The sequence below is a fragment of the Prionailurus viverrinus genome, chromosome A3, assembly GCF_022837055.1.
Source record: "Prionailurus viverrinus isolate Anna chromosome A3, UM_Priviv_1.0, whole genome shotgun sequence".
Lineage (NCBI taxonomy): Eukaryota > Metazoa > Chordata > Mammalia > Carnivora > Felidae > Prionailurus > Prionailurus viverrinus.
Window position 1 is genome coordinate 14,716,007 of NC_062563.1, and position 17,651 is coordinate 14,733,657.

General features: G+C 52.5%; 1 protein-coding gene across 1 annotated transcript in view; it reads left to right on the forward strand.

The window, feature by feature from the left end:
• The window catches only part of ELMO2 (engulfment and cell motility 2), a 39,245-nt gene extending 22,280 nt beyond the window's left edge, over positions 1 to 16,965 (forward strand). Inside the window, exons 10-21 of the mRNA XM_047853034.1 lie at positions 2,775 to 2,825; positions 7,116 to 7,238; positions 7,595 to 7,729; positions 8,315 to 8,419; positions 8,497 to 8,605; positions 9,043 to 9,179; positions 10,479 to 10,642; positions 10,729 to 10,841; positions 11,004 to 11,111; positions 11,869 to 11,951; positions 13,756 to 13,833; positions 15,393 to 16,965. Coding sequence (XP_047708990.1) covers positions 2,775 to 2,825; positions 7,116 to 7,238; positions 7,595 to 7,729; positions 8,315 to 8,419; positions 8,497 to 8,605; positions 9,043 to 9,179; positions 10,479 to 10,642; positions 10,729 to 10,841; positions 11,004 to 11,111; positions 11,869 to 11,951; positions 13,756 to 13,833; positions 15,393 to 15,593 — 1,407 coding nt within the window. The 3' untranslated portion in view covers positions 15,594 to 16,965. The remainder of the gene's footprint in view (positions 1 to 2,774; positions 2,826 to 7,115; positions 7,239 to 7,594; positions 7,730 to 8,314; positions 8,420 to 8,496; positions 8,606 to 9,042; positions 9,180 to 10,478; positions 10,643 to 10,728; positions 10,842 to 11,003; positions 11,112 to 11,868; positions 11,952 to 13,755; positions 13,834 to 15,392) is intronic.
• The last annotated feature ends 686 nt before the right edge of the window (positions 16,966 to 17,651 follow it).

Genomic DNA, 17,651 nt, shown 5'->3' on the forward strand with positions numbered 1-17,651 from the left:
GTGTGGTGTCTTCCAGAAAGACCTTAGATACACAACTAGGGGACAAGCCCAGTTTGGTCTTAGTTGCTGACCCTGGCTTAGAGGGTCAAGAAGAAGGGGGAGGAGACCTTCCAGGCATCACTGTCAAGTCCACGGAGACCCTTACTTAAGGAAGCAAGGCGGGGGGGCGGGAGCGGGGGGACTTCGCACAAAGTTTCACGTATGAAGGCCTCTGGCCCAGATTCTAAGCTGCTTTCTTCCCCTGCTCGTTAGCGGTGTGACATGATGCAAATCACTCTGCTTCTCTGAACCCCAGTTTCCTCATCTGTAACCTGGGAGCGGCAACATCTGCCCCGTTGACTTCACGGGGATGTGAGGAGAAGAAACAAGACCCCCGTCTTACAAGTGAGGAAACCAGGAATCAGCTGGGCGGGGAACGAGCACCGACCTGAGTCCAGGGCCCTGAGGCTGGGTGCTCTTCTGGGCCGGGCAGGTGCTTTAACCTCTGGGTCTCCGTTGCTCTTTCTGTAAACGAAAGGGCCAGATTAAGTGATCGCTAAGGGCCCTTCTGACACTGGCACTCTAAATACAGCTGGTAAAAGCCCAAGTGGTGTATACAAGACTTTAAAATTCTCCGTCAACACCACGGGCTCTGTAAAGTTGAAATCCACGTGGGTTCAGGCACTGAGCTCCTGGTGGGTTCCAGTGGGAGGAGCCGGAGCGTCCATGGTTCCGTCTGTCCTCGTCTTTCTCGGATGGCTTTGCTCTGTTAATCTCTTCCTTCCTAGTCCAGTTTTGAATGTGAGCTCATTCTCCCATCTGCTTCTCTCTGTGCTTTTTGCTTTCTGCCGGCAGGACAAGCACCTTAACCCTCTAGACCTACCTGTCACTGTAAGTAGTGCTGCTTCGTGGAAGGGGCCCCAGCCCTCTTCCAGGTGGGGAGGTCAGAGCTGGGCAAGAACCTCACGTTCTGGTGCAGGTGCTCAGGAAACCGTGAGACCCAGGGTTCTGGGTGCTGTAGATCCCGTTCGTCAGAACACTCCGGGAAGTGCTGGAGATTAGCGTCACGTGCAGGAGTGAGGGGATGTCCGCCCTAGGGAATGCTGCCCAGTCTTCCCTTTGTAACCTGCCTTTCTGTGAGTTTGTGGGTCAGCCCGGGGAGATCAGATTCGGAAATAGCCTGAGACTTTCGCCGAGATGATCCCATGGACGTGTCGCCTTCCAGCTTGGTACAGCAGAGAGTGGAGATAAATCCACGTCGCCCTGGATACGTCCTAGACCGTAGGAATCTGACAGGGCTTAAGACAGTTGACAGAAGGGAACTTGCCGGCTCGCTTCTTGGCTAGAGGGAGCTTTAGAGGTCGGCTGTACGAGGCTGAGAATGAGCGCTTTGCCCCAGCACCGCAGAGGAGCTTTGGGTGTGAGGCCGTTAGATTCTGGGAGCAGACCACTGCCACTTACCCGCTTTGTGAGTTGTCCACAGCAAGGCCGAATCTCAAGCCGACCTCCTCTAGCCACCAGAGAAGCTTCTAGGCCACCTTCTCCTCTGCCAGCCAGCGTGTGTGCTCAGGGGAAGCAAAGTACAGCTTAATGTCCCTGGCAGCGTCGGCCGTTTGGAATGTGGCTAGAAATGGAGAAGCGAGAGCAAAAGGCCTTTCAGCTCCGAGAAAAATGAGACCCTCACGGACACCGCTCCGTGGGAGAGGCGTGACAGCTCCCTCAGGCCCAGTGATTCAGAATTATCCATAAAATTAAATTAAGGCAGCAGTTTAGAAAGTGAAGTCATACTAATTAATGTGCTAAGAAGTGATGGCCGAGATTGGAAGGAGGAGACAGAAGAATTATGAAGAGCTGTCAGAAAGATTAAAAGCACAGTAAGCTGGGACCATTTTTGTTTAGGGGGAAAGAGCGGCACATTCGAGAGCTGCTTGGGCTATTACGGAGTCACAACACGCTGTTCTTTTTGTTGAGCCCAGTCCTTGGCAGTGATTAAATTATAATCGCTGCAGTCCCTTCAAAAATAAAGAAACGTATATATTTTCAGAGGATTTGCTTAAGAACGGTCCCAGTAAGGTCCTGAAAGGACCCTTAAGGCTTCGCTCCCCGGAAGACTCATTTATGGAGGGTACTTTATTTCCCAAGCGTGCCAAATAAATAAAGTGTTACTGTCAGAATCTGAACCAAATATAATAAAAAAGGTGACCCTATTATGAGAAATTACCCAAAAGCACCAGCACGCTCTTCTCCAAAGCAGTCAGAAGTGAGTCACAGACTACTCACTGTTCCAGAGCATCCGCTCCCCGGCTCCACCAGCTGGTGCGGCGCTGGGGGGCCCGAGGGGGGCGCTGGGACCGAAGCCCTTTCCTCAGCTTGGAGGAGCCCCATCCGGCCGGTGGTGGGTGTCTGCCTGGAACGGTGCATGGGAACCATCACGCTGCTCTGTGCTCCGTACGCATTGTCCATTGCCCGGCATCCTCGTAACACAAGTGTCTTGTCCTGAAACAGTCTTTGTTCCTCTTTGAAGACGATGTGGTTGATTGTGCCATTGGGGAGGGACACCCTGTGTGGCTCCGTTTGCATTCCCAGAGGGAAAAAAAAAACACAAGGGAATTTTTTCAGAGTATAAAAGATGTTGGGTGGGTCCATGGATTCTTTCCATTTGCCCACTTTTTATTCAAAAGGAAAAAAAAATTTAAGAGAAAAAGCCGCAGAGCTCCGATGCCACTTTCCTCTCGATAGTTGTCACAGCTGGGCGCGTGCCATCGTGCCTTACATTTGCTTGTTTTTCTCAATAGGATATGGCCAACGCATTTGCACAGAAGCACCTTCGCTCCATAATCCTGAATGTAAGTTCCCACAACAAGCTGTGTTTTGTTACTAGTGATAGCAAGTATTACTGTTACTGTGATGGTGTCATTAGTGAAATTACTATCGAGTGGGATGGCACTCGGGGAACCAACGGGTAGGTGCGAATAAGCCCCTGTTAAGCTGGGAAGCTTTTTCTTATAATCCTCTGCAAGCGGAGTTGTCTCTAGGAGGCTGTCCCGCCAGGAATTACAGAGCCTCTAAGGAGGTCCTAAGGCCAGCCAGCTACACGGTTTGTTGCCCTGCAATTCCAAATTTTTTTCCAGAAGGAATGTATCAAAATAGGCCCCAAAGAGGAAAGGGATTCTTTCAGCTAACATCCATCAGACCTGAGTCGTGTGGGGCACCGCTAGGGATGAACGAGACAGTGTGGTGTGTTTGCTCCCAGAGATCTTCCGGTCCAGTAGGGATGGTGCTCTAGCAGTGTGTGGCCAGTGGTTCCTTGGAGCTCCATGGTCTGGGGATTTCAGGAGGAGGAGCACCGCCTGCCTTGCAGGAGGTGTCAGGAAGCCTCTGGAGGAATGGCGTCCTGAGGCTGAGGCTCCATCATTCGTCCAGGAAGGAAAGGAAATCCAGCCAGGAGTGGCTGGAATTGGCTGGAACCTAGAAGGACTGTGCCATGGGGTAGAGGGTGGGGCAAGGAGCAGACACGTGGAGAGCGAGCAAAGACCGGATCGAGTAGGGCCTTAGTCTTTTTCCCAAGCCGAGTTGAAGGGTTTAATTGGGATGGTGACATAACCAGGCTGGCATTTAGAAACCTCACACTAGCAGGTGTGTATGTTTCGTGGGGGTATGTGAGGGAGGAGAGTAGAGGGGGAGGTGGTGAGGAGGGAGGCATCTGGAAAGAGGGCTGACTCCCTGTTCCCACGCAGGGATGTGGGTGAGAGAGAGCTGGCTGGGGGGTGGGGGTGGGAACTGGGGAAGTGAGCCGAGGATCTGGGTGCAAGGGAGGCCATTTTATCAGTTGTCAAAACCAAGGGAAAACCAGACCACAGTGAAGGGAATAAAATGAGAAATCAGAAGTCAGGTGTGAAAGGCTTGATAATTCTGAGCGTGAACTTCAGAGTCCCCAGCCCCCACTCTACCATTAAGCAATCTGTGATCTTGAGCACTTCACTTAACTTCGATTTACTTTGATTTGCTCACCTGGATGTGAGGCCTGAACGAGCTCATATATATATATACAGCTCTTAGCAGGGTGCCTGGCACTTGGTGAGCACCCCGCTCACAGCGGGTTCTCTTACCCGTGAACAGGATCCAAAGGTGAGAGAATTCAAGAAGTGAGCTCTGAGCACTTGCAAAGTTGAGCGATCGGCTGCTCTGAACAGCCCGCCAGACTTCACCTTGCAGAACCAGCTCCTGCCTGCTGGCCGTTTCCCTGGTCGTGGCCCCACCGCCACGGAGGGACTCGGGCAGGAGGGACGACGCTCCGGCCCGCTGCCTGCGAGGGATGCGGCGTGCACGGGTCCCACGCATGCTTGTCCACATTCCTGAGCAGCTGTGTTGGACGCCATCCTCTGCATGCGTGGGAGTGAGGGTCGCCTTCTGACGGAAATTTAATGAATCTCGAGGCTTGTTAATTACCAGAGTAGGATTAGTTCAGCTCATTTCTGGACAAACCTTGGGACAAGCGAAGATTCCACTATAGAAGACAATTCAGGGTCAAGACTCAGGACTTCAGTGGTTCTCTACAAAACAGTTAATGCGTGCTCACTGAAGTCCAAGGAGCTCACTGAGTCAGGCCAGAGAGCGTAAGCCTCAATTTACTCAGCAGTCAAATAAGACTCCAGGTAAAAGCTCTGAAACTGACTCCTCAGACTGGGGCTGTACTTGCGTAAGCCCGTTGCTGGCTGGAGCGATTACCTTCCTGCTGTGATGTCTCTAAGTTTGAGAAAGGGGGATTAAAGTGAATGAGAACCGTATCACATTATCTTTAGCCTCTTCTCAAAGTGGTTTTATGAATTATGGAGAGAGGAGAGGAGGAAGGAAGACGGAGAGCCGGGTAGGGTAGGGAGGAATTGGAGCGGCAGAGGGAGGGGGCACAGAGAAGGGAAGAGGCTCGGAGAGGGGCAAAACAAGACGTGAGGAGGGGACCAAGGGGACCCTGCGCGATGAGACACTGGCGGGGGTGGGCGGGTAGCTAAAGTTGGAGAAGGAGGAGCGGCAGTCAGTTTGGGATGGAGGTGAGCACTGAGCCTGAGCCGAGAGCCCGGGAGCTGGAGACAGCCGCAGACAGCCCCTGCTCGGAGGAGGTGGGGGCCTCGGCACTCGCTCCAGTGAGAGGTCAGGAGCAGCGCCATCCGCAGAACCTTGCGCAGCATGAACGTGCCGTCCGGAATGGTGGCCACTAGCCGCGTGTGGCTACTGAGCCCCGGCAACGTGTCTAGTTGTGACTGGGGAGCCAAATTTGTCATTTTCTAAAATTTCAGTTAAAACACCCACACGTGGCTTGTGGCTGCTGCGTTGAGCTGGGCAGATCTAGAGGAATGAAGAGCACCCGGGAGTCACATGCCGGGGAGAGGAAGTCTAGAGCAGTGCCGTCACGTAGAAATGACAGAGCCACTGATTTCGTTTTAAATGCTGTAGTCGCAGCATTAAAAAAGGAATACGGGAAGTCAATTTCAACGGTAGATTCGGTTTAACCCAATATATCCAAAATACTATGCGTTCAACGTGTAATCGATAGAAAACGACTAATGAAATATTTTTTTTCTTTTTTCACGCTAAGGCGCTGAGATCTAGCGTACATTTTACATTCACAGCACATCTCAGTTTGGACCAGCCGTGTTTCCAGTGTTCAATGGACATCACAGGCCTAAGACATTGATCTCGAGCCAGAGTAGGCTCTCGAGTTACGGAACTCTAGAGCAGTGCTGTCTGCTAGGACTTTCTGTGCTAACGGCACTGTTTTATATCTAATCTTCTCATTGGGTGGTAGCCACTAGCCACATATACCTGTCGAGCTTAAAATGGGGCTGGTGTGACCAAAGACCGGAATTTTTACCTCAAATTAATTTTAACTGACGGAAACACACGTGATGGAAACACATGTCCAATATGTACCATATTGGACAGCAGAGCTCCAGACACATAGAGCTAGACTGAGTGAGAGAACATAGAGGACACAGAGGTAGCGTGTGGGGGGAACTGGGCAAGAGTCTCATTTGGGTGAGGAGAGACCAAGAACAACTGGATTCAAGATGGCAGGTAAGACAGAGAAGGAGCGAGAAATACAGGGAGCGAGTGAGAAAGGGCAGCCATTGGGAGAGTGAGAGCCGGACCGTAGGAGACAAGAACGTCGAGAGGCATTGGTCAACCCAAGGGACACAGGGAGAGGTACCATGCAAGAAAAAGGTGGGGCATGAGGAAAGGAGAAGTGGGGTGGGTGTCAGATGGACGAAGGGAGGTAGTGATGGACTGAGAGGGCATGGTGGAGGTCATGGGAAGAGAGGGGACAGGACAGAACACAGGGGATACAGGGAGGAGGGTATATAGAGAATGACAGGAGAGAAGGTGGTGGGAGTGTTGGGCGTAGACAAGGAGCATTGGGTGCCCTCCTTGTGGAGCTGTCTCTGTACCATTTGAAGAAAACGACCTTTCCTAAAGCCTGTACTTGGTGGAGGCCATCCACACCATTGTGTTTTTCTAAAGAAAGACAGAGTGGAGTCCTCTACACGCTGTCTCTCATCTTGGATTGAGTGCCCAGCTGGGGGAAAGTCCCACTGCTGAGCCCTCTTTCATAATCTTTTTTTAAATAAGGTTTAACATACTTATTTTGAGAGAGGGAGAGAGCATGTCTGTGTGAGTGGGGGAGGGGCAGAGAGAGAATCCCATGCAGGCTCCGCACTGTCAGCGCGGAGCCCTGCAAAGGGCTTAAATTCACAAACTGTGAGATCATGCCCTGAGCTGAAACCGGGAGTCAGAAGCTTAACCGACTGAGCCACCCAGGCGCCCCGACCTGCATCGTAATCTTAGCCGGGTAGCCTCCCTCATCTTTGGCGTGGCTGGGTACAGCCTCCACCCTTGGTTCCACTTTCCCAGCCCAGGGGAATGCAGAGAAAGAGACTGTGCCCTTTGGGCCTGCAGTGAATCATCTCACCCTGAATCAAGCCCTTTCATGCTCCATCCCTTCCAGAACACGAAGTCTCAAAGTTCTGAGTGTAAGAGGGAAACCCTGTTCCCTGCCCAGCATACTTTCTTTTTCAGCAGCATGACTCTCCTGCAGAAGAAAATCAGTTCAGCCCTCTGCCCCCTGCCTTTACTTTTTACAGCACGTGATCCGAGGGAACCGCCCAATCAAAACTGAGATGGCCCATCAGCTGTATGTCCTGCAAGTCCTGACCTTTAACCTTCTGGAAGAAAGGATGATGACCAAGATGGACCCCAATGACCAGGTAAGTGCTCAGTGGGACAGAGCTCTCCTGGCTTAAATCACGTATTGTTTGATATGGTACATTCCACCATTAGGCCATGCATTGAGCACCTACTGTGTGCCAGGGACGGTGTTTGATTGTGTCTGCAGAAATGGCTTGTGTTGCCCTGGGAAACCTGGCTCTGCCTCCCTGCGATCGCTTCCCTCTGGGTGACTCTCTGGGCCAAGCCCACCTCTGTTCTGCCAAGGTAGAGGTGATGCCTTCTCGGGGATTGATTGGGGCCAGAGTTCCGTGCAGAAAAGTCCAACCTGCTCTTTCTTTTCCTTGCTTCCCTGGGTTAGCTGATTCACCTGCTGACTGTCTGTTTGACTTCTCAGGCTCAAAGAGACATTATATTTGAACTGAGGAGGATCGCATTTGATGCTGAGTCTGACCCTAGCAACGTCCCCGGGAGTGGGACTGAAAAACGCAAAGCCATGTACACCAAGGACTACAAAATGCTGGGGTTTACAGTAAGTTTCCCAAAGCACGGATCTTGGTAGGCCTTCTCCCCTGATAGGAGGTCAGAGGGCCCACCGTCACAGAGCCCTGAGAAGCCCCCCTTCATAATGGAGGTCCTGGAACAGATGACATGGAGAGGCTGGTGGGGGCGGGGGGCTAATACTTGGTTTGCCTTGGTGACGGCAGATTACACATTTCTGTGCAGCATCTGGCCCCGTGGAACGAATCTCTCTGTTGGAGGGCCCAGGAGGTCAGTCACGTAGACAAAGAGAGGACCTCTCACCGCAGCAGCTAGGTTCTTTGAAATGCAAGAGTGGCTATTTTGTGATTGGACACAAAGCCTGAGGATGAAGTTCATTCAATTAAATACTCACTGTGCACCTGCCTCCTCGGGGCATGGCGTGCTGGGCTCTAGGGAGACGGGATGAGTCTGCACAGTCAGGGTCAGGAGCTCCCAGTCTCGTAGAGATGGCGGGAAGGAAGGAGGTGAGCACAAGAGCTAGCGTCATTGAGGGGAGGGCAGTAGGGCTTCCCCGCCAGTGGCTCTGCACATGTGAGGCTACCGAGTCTCAAATTGGGTTTCTTTATTTCCCCAGAACCACATCAACCCAGCGATGGACTTTACCCAGACTCCTCCTGGAATGCTGGCCTTGGACAACATGCTGTACTTGGCTAAAGTCCATCAGGACACCTACATCCGGGTAAAGGCTGGGGGCCAGCTGGCTCAGCCCTGCTACATCTCTTGCCTCCCTAATCCCCCCTCCCTCTGTCCTCATAGATCGTCTTGGAGAACAGCAGCCGAGAGGACAAACACGAGTGCCCCTTCGGCCGCAGCGCCATTGAGCTCACCAAGATGCTCTGTGAGATCCTGCAGGTTGGGGAACTGCGTAAGTCCCTGCCGCTTCACTCGTCTATCAGACGTTCCAAACTCAGGAGCCTTGGGGGACACGAGGTTACAAGGTCAGGGGTCAACGGGACTGGACAATTACTGTGCGTAGTTCTGGTAATCGGTGTGTGAGCTGTGATCCGTCCTATCCTCGTCTAAGGGAATCATGGCTGCTGCCTTGTTTGAGCGGGTAATTTGAAGGTGTTCGGAGCTACACCAGCATTCGTTTGCCCCTGTGCGTGAGGCTGGCTGAGCCTCTGAGAGGGCAGCGCCAGACCAAGAAAGCGTCCTGGCGAAGGAAGTCGAGAAAGGCCCGTCTCACACTCTTCATTCGCCCTGGCCTTGCTCTGTTTTGTTCCTTGGGGCCTCGGTGCACGCGATCCAACATTTCTGAGTGCGAGGACCCAGCTCCACCCTCCTGTTTCTCATCCTCTGTAGCAAACGAGGGCCGCAACGACTACCACCCGATGTTCTTTACCCATGACCGGGCGTTTGAGGAGCTGTTTGGGATCTGCATCCAGCTGTTGAACAAGACCTGGAAGGAGATGAGGGCGACAGCCGAGGACTTTAACAAGGTCAGTGTCCCAGAGCTCTGATGCCCACGGGCTGAGGTGGGCGCGTGACGGTCTGTGACCCCCTGAGCTGGGAAACCGGCTTGGTCGGCGGCACCGGGTCCCGAGACGGAGCACAAGAGCACCTCGGGTCCCTCCGCTTGTGCTTCTGCGATAGCCTGGAGCCGGGACCTGCCCCTCAGTGCCCTGGGCCCCTCATTGACCCAGTGGAGCCAGGCCGTGCCCCGCCCATCTTCCATGGAGGACAGCAAGCCAAGCCTGACAGTAATCGCCGTGGTCTGCCAAACACCCACTATGGGCAGGCACTGGTGTGGCTCTGTAGGCGGGAAACATTGGCGAGAGTGGGGGCGGACCTCCGTGGTGAGCGTGGTCTGGCTACCCGCTCGGTACCGACTCCCGGGGCACATCACGTACCCGCTCTCTGTCGCGCACCGCTGGGCCCTCCGAAGTTAGAATAATCTAGAAACTTCTCATCTCATTGTAAAAAACTTTCAAAGTATAAAGAGGAGAACATTCTCTGTAATCGCACCACCCAGCGACGACCATTCCCCTGTTTCTCTCTCGTCTTCTTTTCCCCTATAGACTCAGCCCCGCTGAGTGCAGAGCTGCTGGTTGTGCGGTGTGATGGCCCTTTTTTTCTTTACCTGTTGTTTTAGGGAAATACCCCATCTTTTGAACCCACCTCAGTGTGCCGGCGCTGTGTGTCCATATAGCATCCATATGGCGCCTCCGGGCAGCATATACCCGAAAATGTGTCTTCCTTTCTCATGTTTTAAAGATGAGTAGGGGGGCGCCTGGGTGGCTCAGTCGGTTAAGCGTCCAACTTCGGCTCAGGTCATGATCTCGCGGTCCGTGAGTTCGAGCCCCGCATCGGGCTCTGTGCTGACAGCTCAGAGCCTGGAGCCTGCTTCGGCTTCTGTGTCTCCCTCTCTCTCTGACCCTCCCCTGTTCATGCTCTGTCTCTCTCTGTCTCAAAAATAAATAAACGTTAAAAAAAATAAAAGATGAGTGGGGGTGGGGGCCCGCGGACCGTAAGCAACTTGCTCCAGGAACAGATTAAGAGATGGGGTCAGGATCTCAGCCCATTTCTCTCCAACTTCAAAACCTGTGCATTTGTCACCATGAGGCACTTGTCCTAAGGGGCCATCTAAGAAGGTGTGCCTTAGAGAGCCAGTACTCCTGTTCACCCAGCGGGTGTCTGTAGGGCCTCCGGGGCGGGGGCAGAGCCGTGGGGCCCAGAACCGGCCTGGCCCCTCACCGGAGGGGCCCAGGCAGACGCCATCCTCCTTTCTTCCCTTCCAGGTCATGCAGGTGGTTCGAGAGCAGATCACTCGAGCTTTGCCCTCCAAACCCAGCTCCTTGGATCAGTTCAAGAGCAAACTGCGTAGCCTGAGCTACTCTGAGATCCTGCGGCTGCGCCAGTCCGAGCGGATGAGTCAGGACGACTTCCAGTCCCCGCCGATCGTGTAAGTGCTGCCGGCTGGGCTGGGGGGAGGCGCCACCAGCCGTGCCGTCCCGTGACCTCCCCTCGCTCCGGTGCGTGTCCACCCAGGGAGCTGAGGGAGAAGATCCAGCCCGAGATCCTTGAGCTGATCAAGCAGCAGCGCCTGAACCGTCTCTGTGAGGGCAGCAGCTTCCGGAAGATTGGGAACCGCCGAAGGCAAGGTGAGGGGGCCTGGGCCCCTGGGCCGGTCCTTACCGCTCAGAGTCAGTGCCCTGGGGAGAGAGCCTGCCGGACAGGGGACAGGTCGTCGTTTTGCCCTCCATGTGCCCAGGTCCTTCCCGGACCTGTCTTTGGTCACTCGTTTGTCTTCCCGTGTGTTGCAGAACGTTTCTGGTACTGCCGCTTGGCCCTGAACCACAAGGTCCTGCACTATGGTGACTTGGACGACAACCCTCAAGGGGAGGTGACATTTGAGTCCCTGCAGGAGAAAAGTAGGTTCGCTTCTCTGTTGACGTGTCATAGTAGCTGGACTCCATGTCAGGAGACCTGCATTTTAGTCCCGGCCGTTTCAGGCCGATTATCTGGTGTTGGGCCGCTTGTCTCTCTGGCCTCCTCTGTCAGAGGTCATCTCTACCTGGCCTACCTCACAGGGCTGTTTGGAGAATTCCGTGAGATTCTGATGTGAATGGGCTTTGTAGACTGTCAAGGGTGATACAGGACTGTGTTGAAAGGCGGTGTTGACGAGCCGAAGCTCAGAAGCCAGATTGCTGCGTTCAAATCCTAGCTTTGCCGTTAATTCTCATTAACTGCAAGTTAATTCTCACCTCTGCCTTGGTTTCTTGTGCAAAATGGGAATAATAGGCACATTTCCTTTGTAAGGGGATTGAGTGAGTCATGTAAGTAAATCGCTTACAACATTGGCTGTCACGTAGTAAGTGAGCACAGCTATTTGCTCGTGGCATTGTTCTCTTAACCGCTATGCTATGCTGTGGAGGGGGCGTGAGCCTCTGAGGCCCCAGACCTTCGGGGAGACCATCCCAAAGCCCTGAACCGACCCCCAGTCAGATCTGACACAGCCCAGCCAGCCATGGCCCACGGGAAGGGACCACGGAGGAGGAAGCAACACAAGGCTGTTCTCTCTGAGCTGATCAAGCTCTGTGGTCCGGGGGCTGGGGCTTCCCCTCCAGCACTGACGCAGAGACCCATTTACAGCATAAATCTTCCGGACTAACTCTCTTCATTTACCAGTTCCTGTTGCAGACATTAAGGCCATTGTCACCGGGAAAGATTGCCCACACATGAAAGAGAAGAGCGCTCTGAAGCAGAACAAGGTGAGTGGAACGGGTGCCCTGGCAGAGTCACCGTCACTGTGACGCCTGGAGAGTGCAGTCGGCGGTGGCCGCTGTCCGAGCGCACGCTCTTCCGTCCGCTCTCTCCCGCTAAGTTGTTCCTTCAGGTCTTGTTAGGAACAGAACAAGAATAGGCAGAACCCCCGCGTACGCATCACCCGGCCTCAACAACCTTGGCAGGTCCCAGCTATCCACTTACTATGCTACTTTGAAGAAAATCTCAAGTTATGCTGTCGTTTCCTGTTCAATGTGTAGAATGGATCTGTAAATTATAAGGGCTCTTACCATAGTCACCATACCATGATCACACCTAAAAAGAAAGAAAAAGTTGTTATTTAATATCAGATACCCTACAGATGTTTGCGCCGTCTTGTGAATAGCGTAATTTCTCTGTATAAAAGCACACAAACGGTGTGTGCACACATATGCACACTCACACCGTTCTGTTCACTAAATCAGAATCCAAACAGGGTCTGCACATTGTGATTATTCTTTTAAGTTCCTTGATTACCAAGTTCCCCCCTAGCTTTTCCATGTTCGTTTCACTCTTGGCAGTTTATCAGTGGAAGAAACCGGGTTGCTTGTTTGGTAGCTTCTCCGAGTCTGAAATTTGCTGATTGTCTCCCCATGGTATAGTTTAACTTGTCCCTCCGTCCCAGATCTGGACGTTGGTGGAGAGACCTCGGGGGAGGCTTGATCCAGTTCAGGTTTGACCCTTTTTTTTTTGGCAAGACTGCTTCCTAGGTGGCATTATGTTCTATCAAGAGACACACAATGCGCGATGGTCTCTCTTTTTGTGATGTTAGCAGACTGTTAATGCCGAGTGCCTCAATCCACTGGCCAATTAATATTTGCAAACTAACAGTGTTCCAATGCAGTTGTTCCTTTTCATTTATGAGCTGAACTGCTTCTCTAAAGAGAAACTTACCATCATCTACTCTTGGTTTCCCAGTGGTCCACTTTATATAAGAAAGGATAAGCGCCTGATTCTTTCCTTTCATAAAAGTACCCACTTTTAAAACAATGAGTTGGTTCTCTGGTATCATCCAACAGTGACCAACTTTGCGTATGTGTTTTGTGGATGTGTTCCTGTGAACTCTTAGACTTAAGCAGATGATATTTGTTCCACTCCATTACAGTTATGTTGTCGATGCTTCAATTCCCCCATCTTTGGCCACAATTTGTTACCATTATGGTGGTTTTAAACCGTTAAGACTTGGGGTGCCTGGGGGGCTCAGTCGGTTAAGCGTCCGACTCCGGCTCAGGTCGTGATCTCGTGGTTCATGAGTTTGAGCCTCACGTCAGACTCTGTGCTGACAGCTCAGAGCCTAGAGCCTGCTTCAGATTCTGTGTCTTCCTCTCTCTGCCCCTCCCCTGCTCACGGTCTCTCTCTCTCTCTCTCTCCCTTTCTCCCTCCCTCTTAAAAATAAAAAACATTGAAAAAAAACGTAAAAAAATCAAGATTAAAAAAAACTGTAAAGACTTTCAGTTTGATCACCAACACGTGTAACTGAAGGTGATCTCCAGTCATGGACTCTGACATTCAGGGGTTCTGAGTGTTGGGAAATGACTTTTCTCCATTGTTAGAAGCATCCACATCTTAGGTGTGACTCAGGCGGGGAGTCTTCAGCCACACTTGGGCACGTGCCCTGGGGCCTGACGATACCACATCTGGATCAGCACGTTCAGTGATGGGGCCAAGTGACTAGGACTTTGGCCACGATCTTGACGTGCTAAGCCCAGGCCATCCCATTGCTCCACGTAACTGAAACCCTTTCTCCTTCAGGAGGTGTTGGAGTTGGCCTTCTCCATCCTGTATGACCCCGATGAGACCTTAAACTTCATCGCGCCTAACAAGTATGAGGTAAGCAGTGTGCAGCCACTTTGGACAGCCGAGCCCTCTCTGTCTCTTCAGTTGCAGGAGAGGAGTGGGCAGAACAGGGACATCCCCCTAAAGGCAGGGGACCCCAGCATGTCACGAAGGCTTTTTGGCACCGACATCTGCCAGGCTGGGGTCCATCCATCTGTGCTGGGCTCCCCAGGTTGCTCTTTAGCGACAGTCGTGAGTTGTCATTAGAAAGACAGGGTCACCAGGGGCTAACTTAACCTGTCTGGACTAGGAAAATTCTCCCCGTTTTCAATCTCTGCATGGCCACCTTCCCAAGCGAACCTGACAGATTCTCCCTCGTCAGGGCTGCTGGGCACATGCGATAGTGGGTCTGGCCTGGGCTCTGAGCCGGGATGGCCCCGGTCCTGCTGACGCGGGGCTCGCGGTTCTGCCCACGGCCCCAGAAGATACTGCATGCGCAGCGAGTGACTGGGGTTGAGCCCTGCGTGTCTACTGAGCTCCGGGGGCATCAGAGGGAACTGGAGGTGGGGCTTCTGGAAGAGGAGATGCTTAGGCAGGCCCTGAGCTGCCAGTGGAGTTCTGCTGGGAAGAAAGGAAGAAGTAGCAGGTGGGGAGACAGGTGAGCTAAGGCATAGAAAAAGACCTGACAAGTGGAGTTAGAGAGGGACGGGCCGAGAATTCTCTATTATTCCTGCTTATGCTGAGACCCTCAAGTTCAGTTTCTCTAGCCTTATTTTAACATTTGTTGACTGGACTTTTTTTTTTTTTTTAATTTACTTTTTTTGAAACAGAATTGAGATCCTACAGTGATTCCTTCTGTATCCTGCTTTTTTCACCTAATATGTATTGCCCCCGCCATTGCTAATTTCATGGTAGTTTCAGGTAGCTGACGCCCCAGTACTCAGGTCTCGTTTTGCTGTATCCATTCGTTGCGTTTGTAGAAATCATATTTCGGGGCACCTGGCTGGCTCAGTCAGAGGAGCATACGACTCTTGATCTTGGGGTCATGGGTTTGAGCCCCACATGGGGTATAGAGATTACTTACAGAAGTAAAACTTTTTTTTAAAAAATCATGTTTCAAGGGCACCAGAGTGGCTCAGTCGGTTAAGTGCCTGACTCTTGGTGTGGGCTCAGGTCATGACCTCACGGTTCGTGAGTTTTAGCCCCACATCAGGCTCAGCACTGACAGTGCAGAGCCTGCTTGGGATTCTTTCTCTCTCTCTCTCTCTCTCTCTCTCTGCCCCTCCCACACTCTTTCTCTCTCTCAAAGTAAATAAATAAATTTTTAAAACTTCTAAAACAATTCTATTTCAAAAAATAAAATAAAAACAAATCATATTTCAGATTATCTCAGGAAGCTTAAGCGTAAACCCCTCATAAAAGCCAAAAGGTGTCCTTGGGAAAGTGAACGATTACCTCCCGATTTGTCTTTGCTATTATCCCGAATCGGTTTTGCCGACACACTAAGTCGTGCCAGAAGAGACCATTATGAGTCCTCTCAGCAAAGGGACCTTGGCAGGACCTCCTGCTGACCAGGGGCCACCATGTGACGTTTTGCAACTTGCCCCCCACAGTACTGCATCTGGATCGATGGCCTCAGTGCCCTTCTGGGGAAGGACATGTCCAGTGAGCTGACCAAGAGTGACCTGGACACCTTGCTGAGCATGGAAATGAAGCTACGGCTCCTGGACCTGGAGAACATCCAGATTCCCGAAGCCCCACCACCAGTGCCCAAGGAGCCCAGCAGCTATGACTTTGTCTATCACTACGGCTGAGCCTGGAGCCAGACTCCGTGTACCCAGGAAGGGATTTTGGGCCCAGGAGAAACACCTACAGTCTGGTGCCTTGTCTTTTGCTTGTACAGAATCTGTAGTGACCATGGTGGCCAGTAAACGCCAGCCATTCCTCAAACTCACCTCGGACCATCCAGAGCTTCCTCTGGGTCCCTGCCCACTCTAAGTCACGAGGGCGGGGGTGCTCTGCCCCCCCGTCACCATGGAGCCTGGGATCAGAGGGTGAGCATGAACAGCAGACGCTCTTGCCTTCCCGGCCAGGGACTGCTTGCGCTGGAGTTAACAAGAGTCACTCACTCACCTTTTCTTCCTGAGCCTGCTCTCCAGTTGGCTGGATCCCCTTGTGGGCAAGAGCTGGCCCAGGAAAGGCTGCTCCGCAGAAGAGAGAAGTTCTGGGCGTGTTGAGAGCCTCAGAGAGACTGCCTTTGGGTGACCCGTGCCTGTGTCTCAGATCCAAGTGGAGGCCTTGTCCTTTGCTTGGTAGATGCCTTGCCCTTGCTCTCGTCGCCTTCGTGAGGGCTCACTCCGGCCTCATTCAGTGCCAACGAGCTGCTGCTACTGAGGCTCGGCTCTAACATCTCTGGTCTCCGGAGCCACCAGATCTCTCTTGCCCACACAGTTGTCTGGGCAGAGGGAAAGTTCTCCCTACAAGCTCTCGGTCTCTCATCCTGGCAAGTCAAAGACGTGCGAGCTAAGTCCTGTCCTCTAGTCTCAAAGAACTCTGCAGGGAGAGCCCAGATGAGGCCTGGGCTGAGGCTGGTGAGGCCACTAGAGTCCACTCCCGCCACCCCCCCCCCCCGCCCCCCAATTTTCATTTTTTCCTTCCTCGGAGAGAGATCTCCCACCTAACCTGAATTGCGGCCCTCCACTTGGCTTTCCTTTGGCCTCCCCGACCTCAGGAAGTTTGGCCTTCCCTTCCCCCTGCTCCCAGTGTTGTGGTTTCTGCCATTGGCCATGATTTCAGGGAGCTAGCTGAGGCCACAGCTGTGCCAATGGGGCTTCCCTGGTGCTGCGGCACCTATAAACCACATGCCCAGCCTCTCCCCTTGGACACGTGAACACGGTGGCATTCAGTATTGGTAGCCTGGCATGATAGGTACTGCCCCATGAAGAGTGTACTATATATTTTCTTTACTATAGGCCATACTTATACAGACGTGTATATATATTTATATAAGATCTCCCTATCCTAGGATGCAATGTTGGAGGGAAAATAAAATTGGAGGCTCCCCCTAAAAAAAAAAAAAAAACAAAAAAAAAAAAACCACTTCCCATTGTGAGCCAAGAGAGTGACCCAAGAGCAGCCAGGAGCTTCCTGTCGGTAACCATGTTTTCAATAAATACTCTTTCATGTACAAACTGCGGTACCTATTAACAGCCGTGTCTCTGTACTTGCCGTCCGCCCAAGGGAGCTCTCACCTTCACAAGCCTTCATTTCATTGTGTCTGGGAGACTTGGAGAGCTCCAGCTGGAGCCCCCAGCCAGCTTCCAAGGCCCCCCCCCCCCTTCAACCACTCCGCCCTCCCCGTGCGTGTGCATGCGCGCACGCACGCACACACACACATGCTTCCACAGTTAAGGATGCTCACAGATTGTTGCACCAGGACAAAGTGTTTTCTGCCCAGGCTTGCTGGGCACAGCAGGGAAAGGCATACTGTATACCCCCGTGAACATATCCTCCCTCTTCTCCCTGCCAGGGACACAGCCAGGGAACAGCTCAAATTCTTGTGACTTACAAAGAAGACACGTTCTTCACCCTGTGTGTTGCCGGTGCTTAGTGCCCAGCCCTCCAGCTGGTGTTGGAGGCTGTTGCTCCAAAACTCAGCCTTGGTAGCTGGGAGGCCTGAATGAGGGTGGTGATGAAAATAGATCCTCTCTCTCCCCTCGAGAAGGAGGCGAGGATGAGCTCTTTCAAAAGGCATAGAAAGTGCATGCGGTGCAGGCCTTTAGAACTAACTACAGCCAAGACCTTGGGCAGTGATGGGTGCCACTGTGGGTGCTTGGAACCAGTGCCTGCGTGATGCCAGCTGGCGGTGGCTG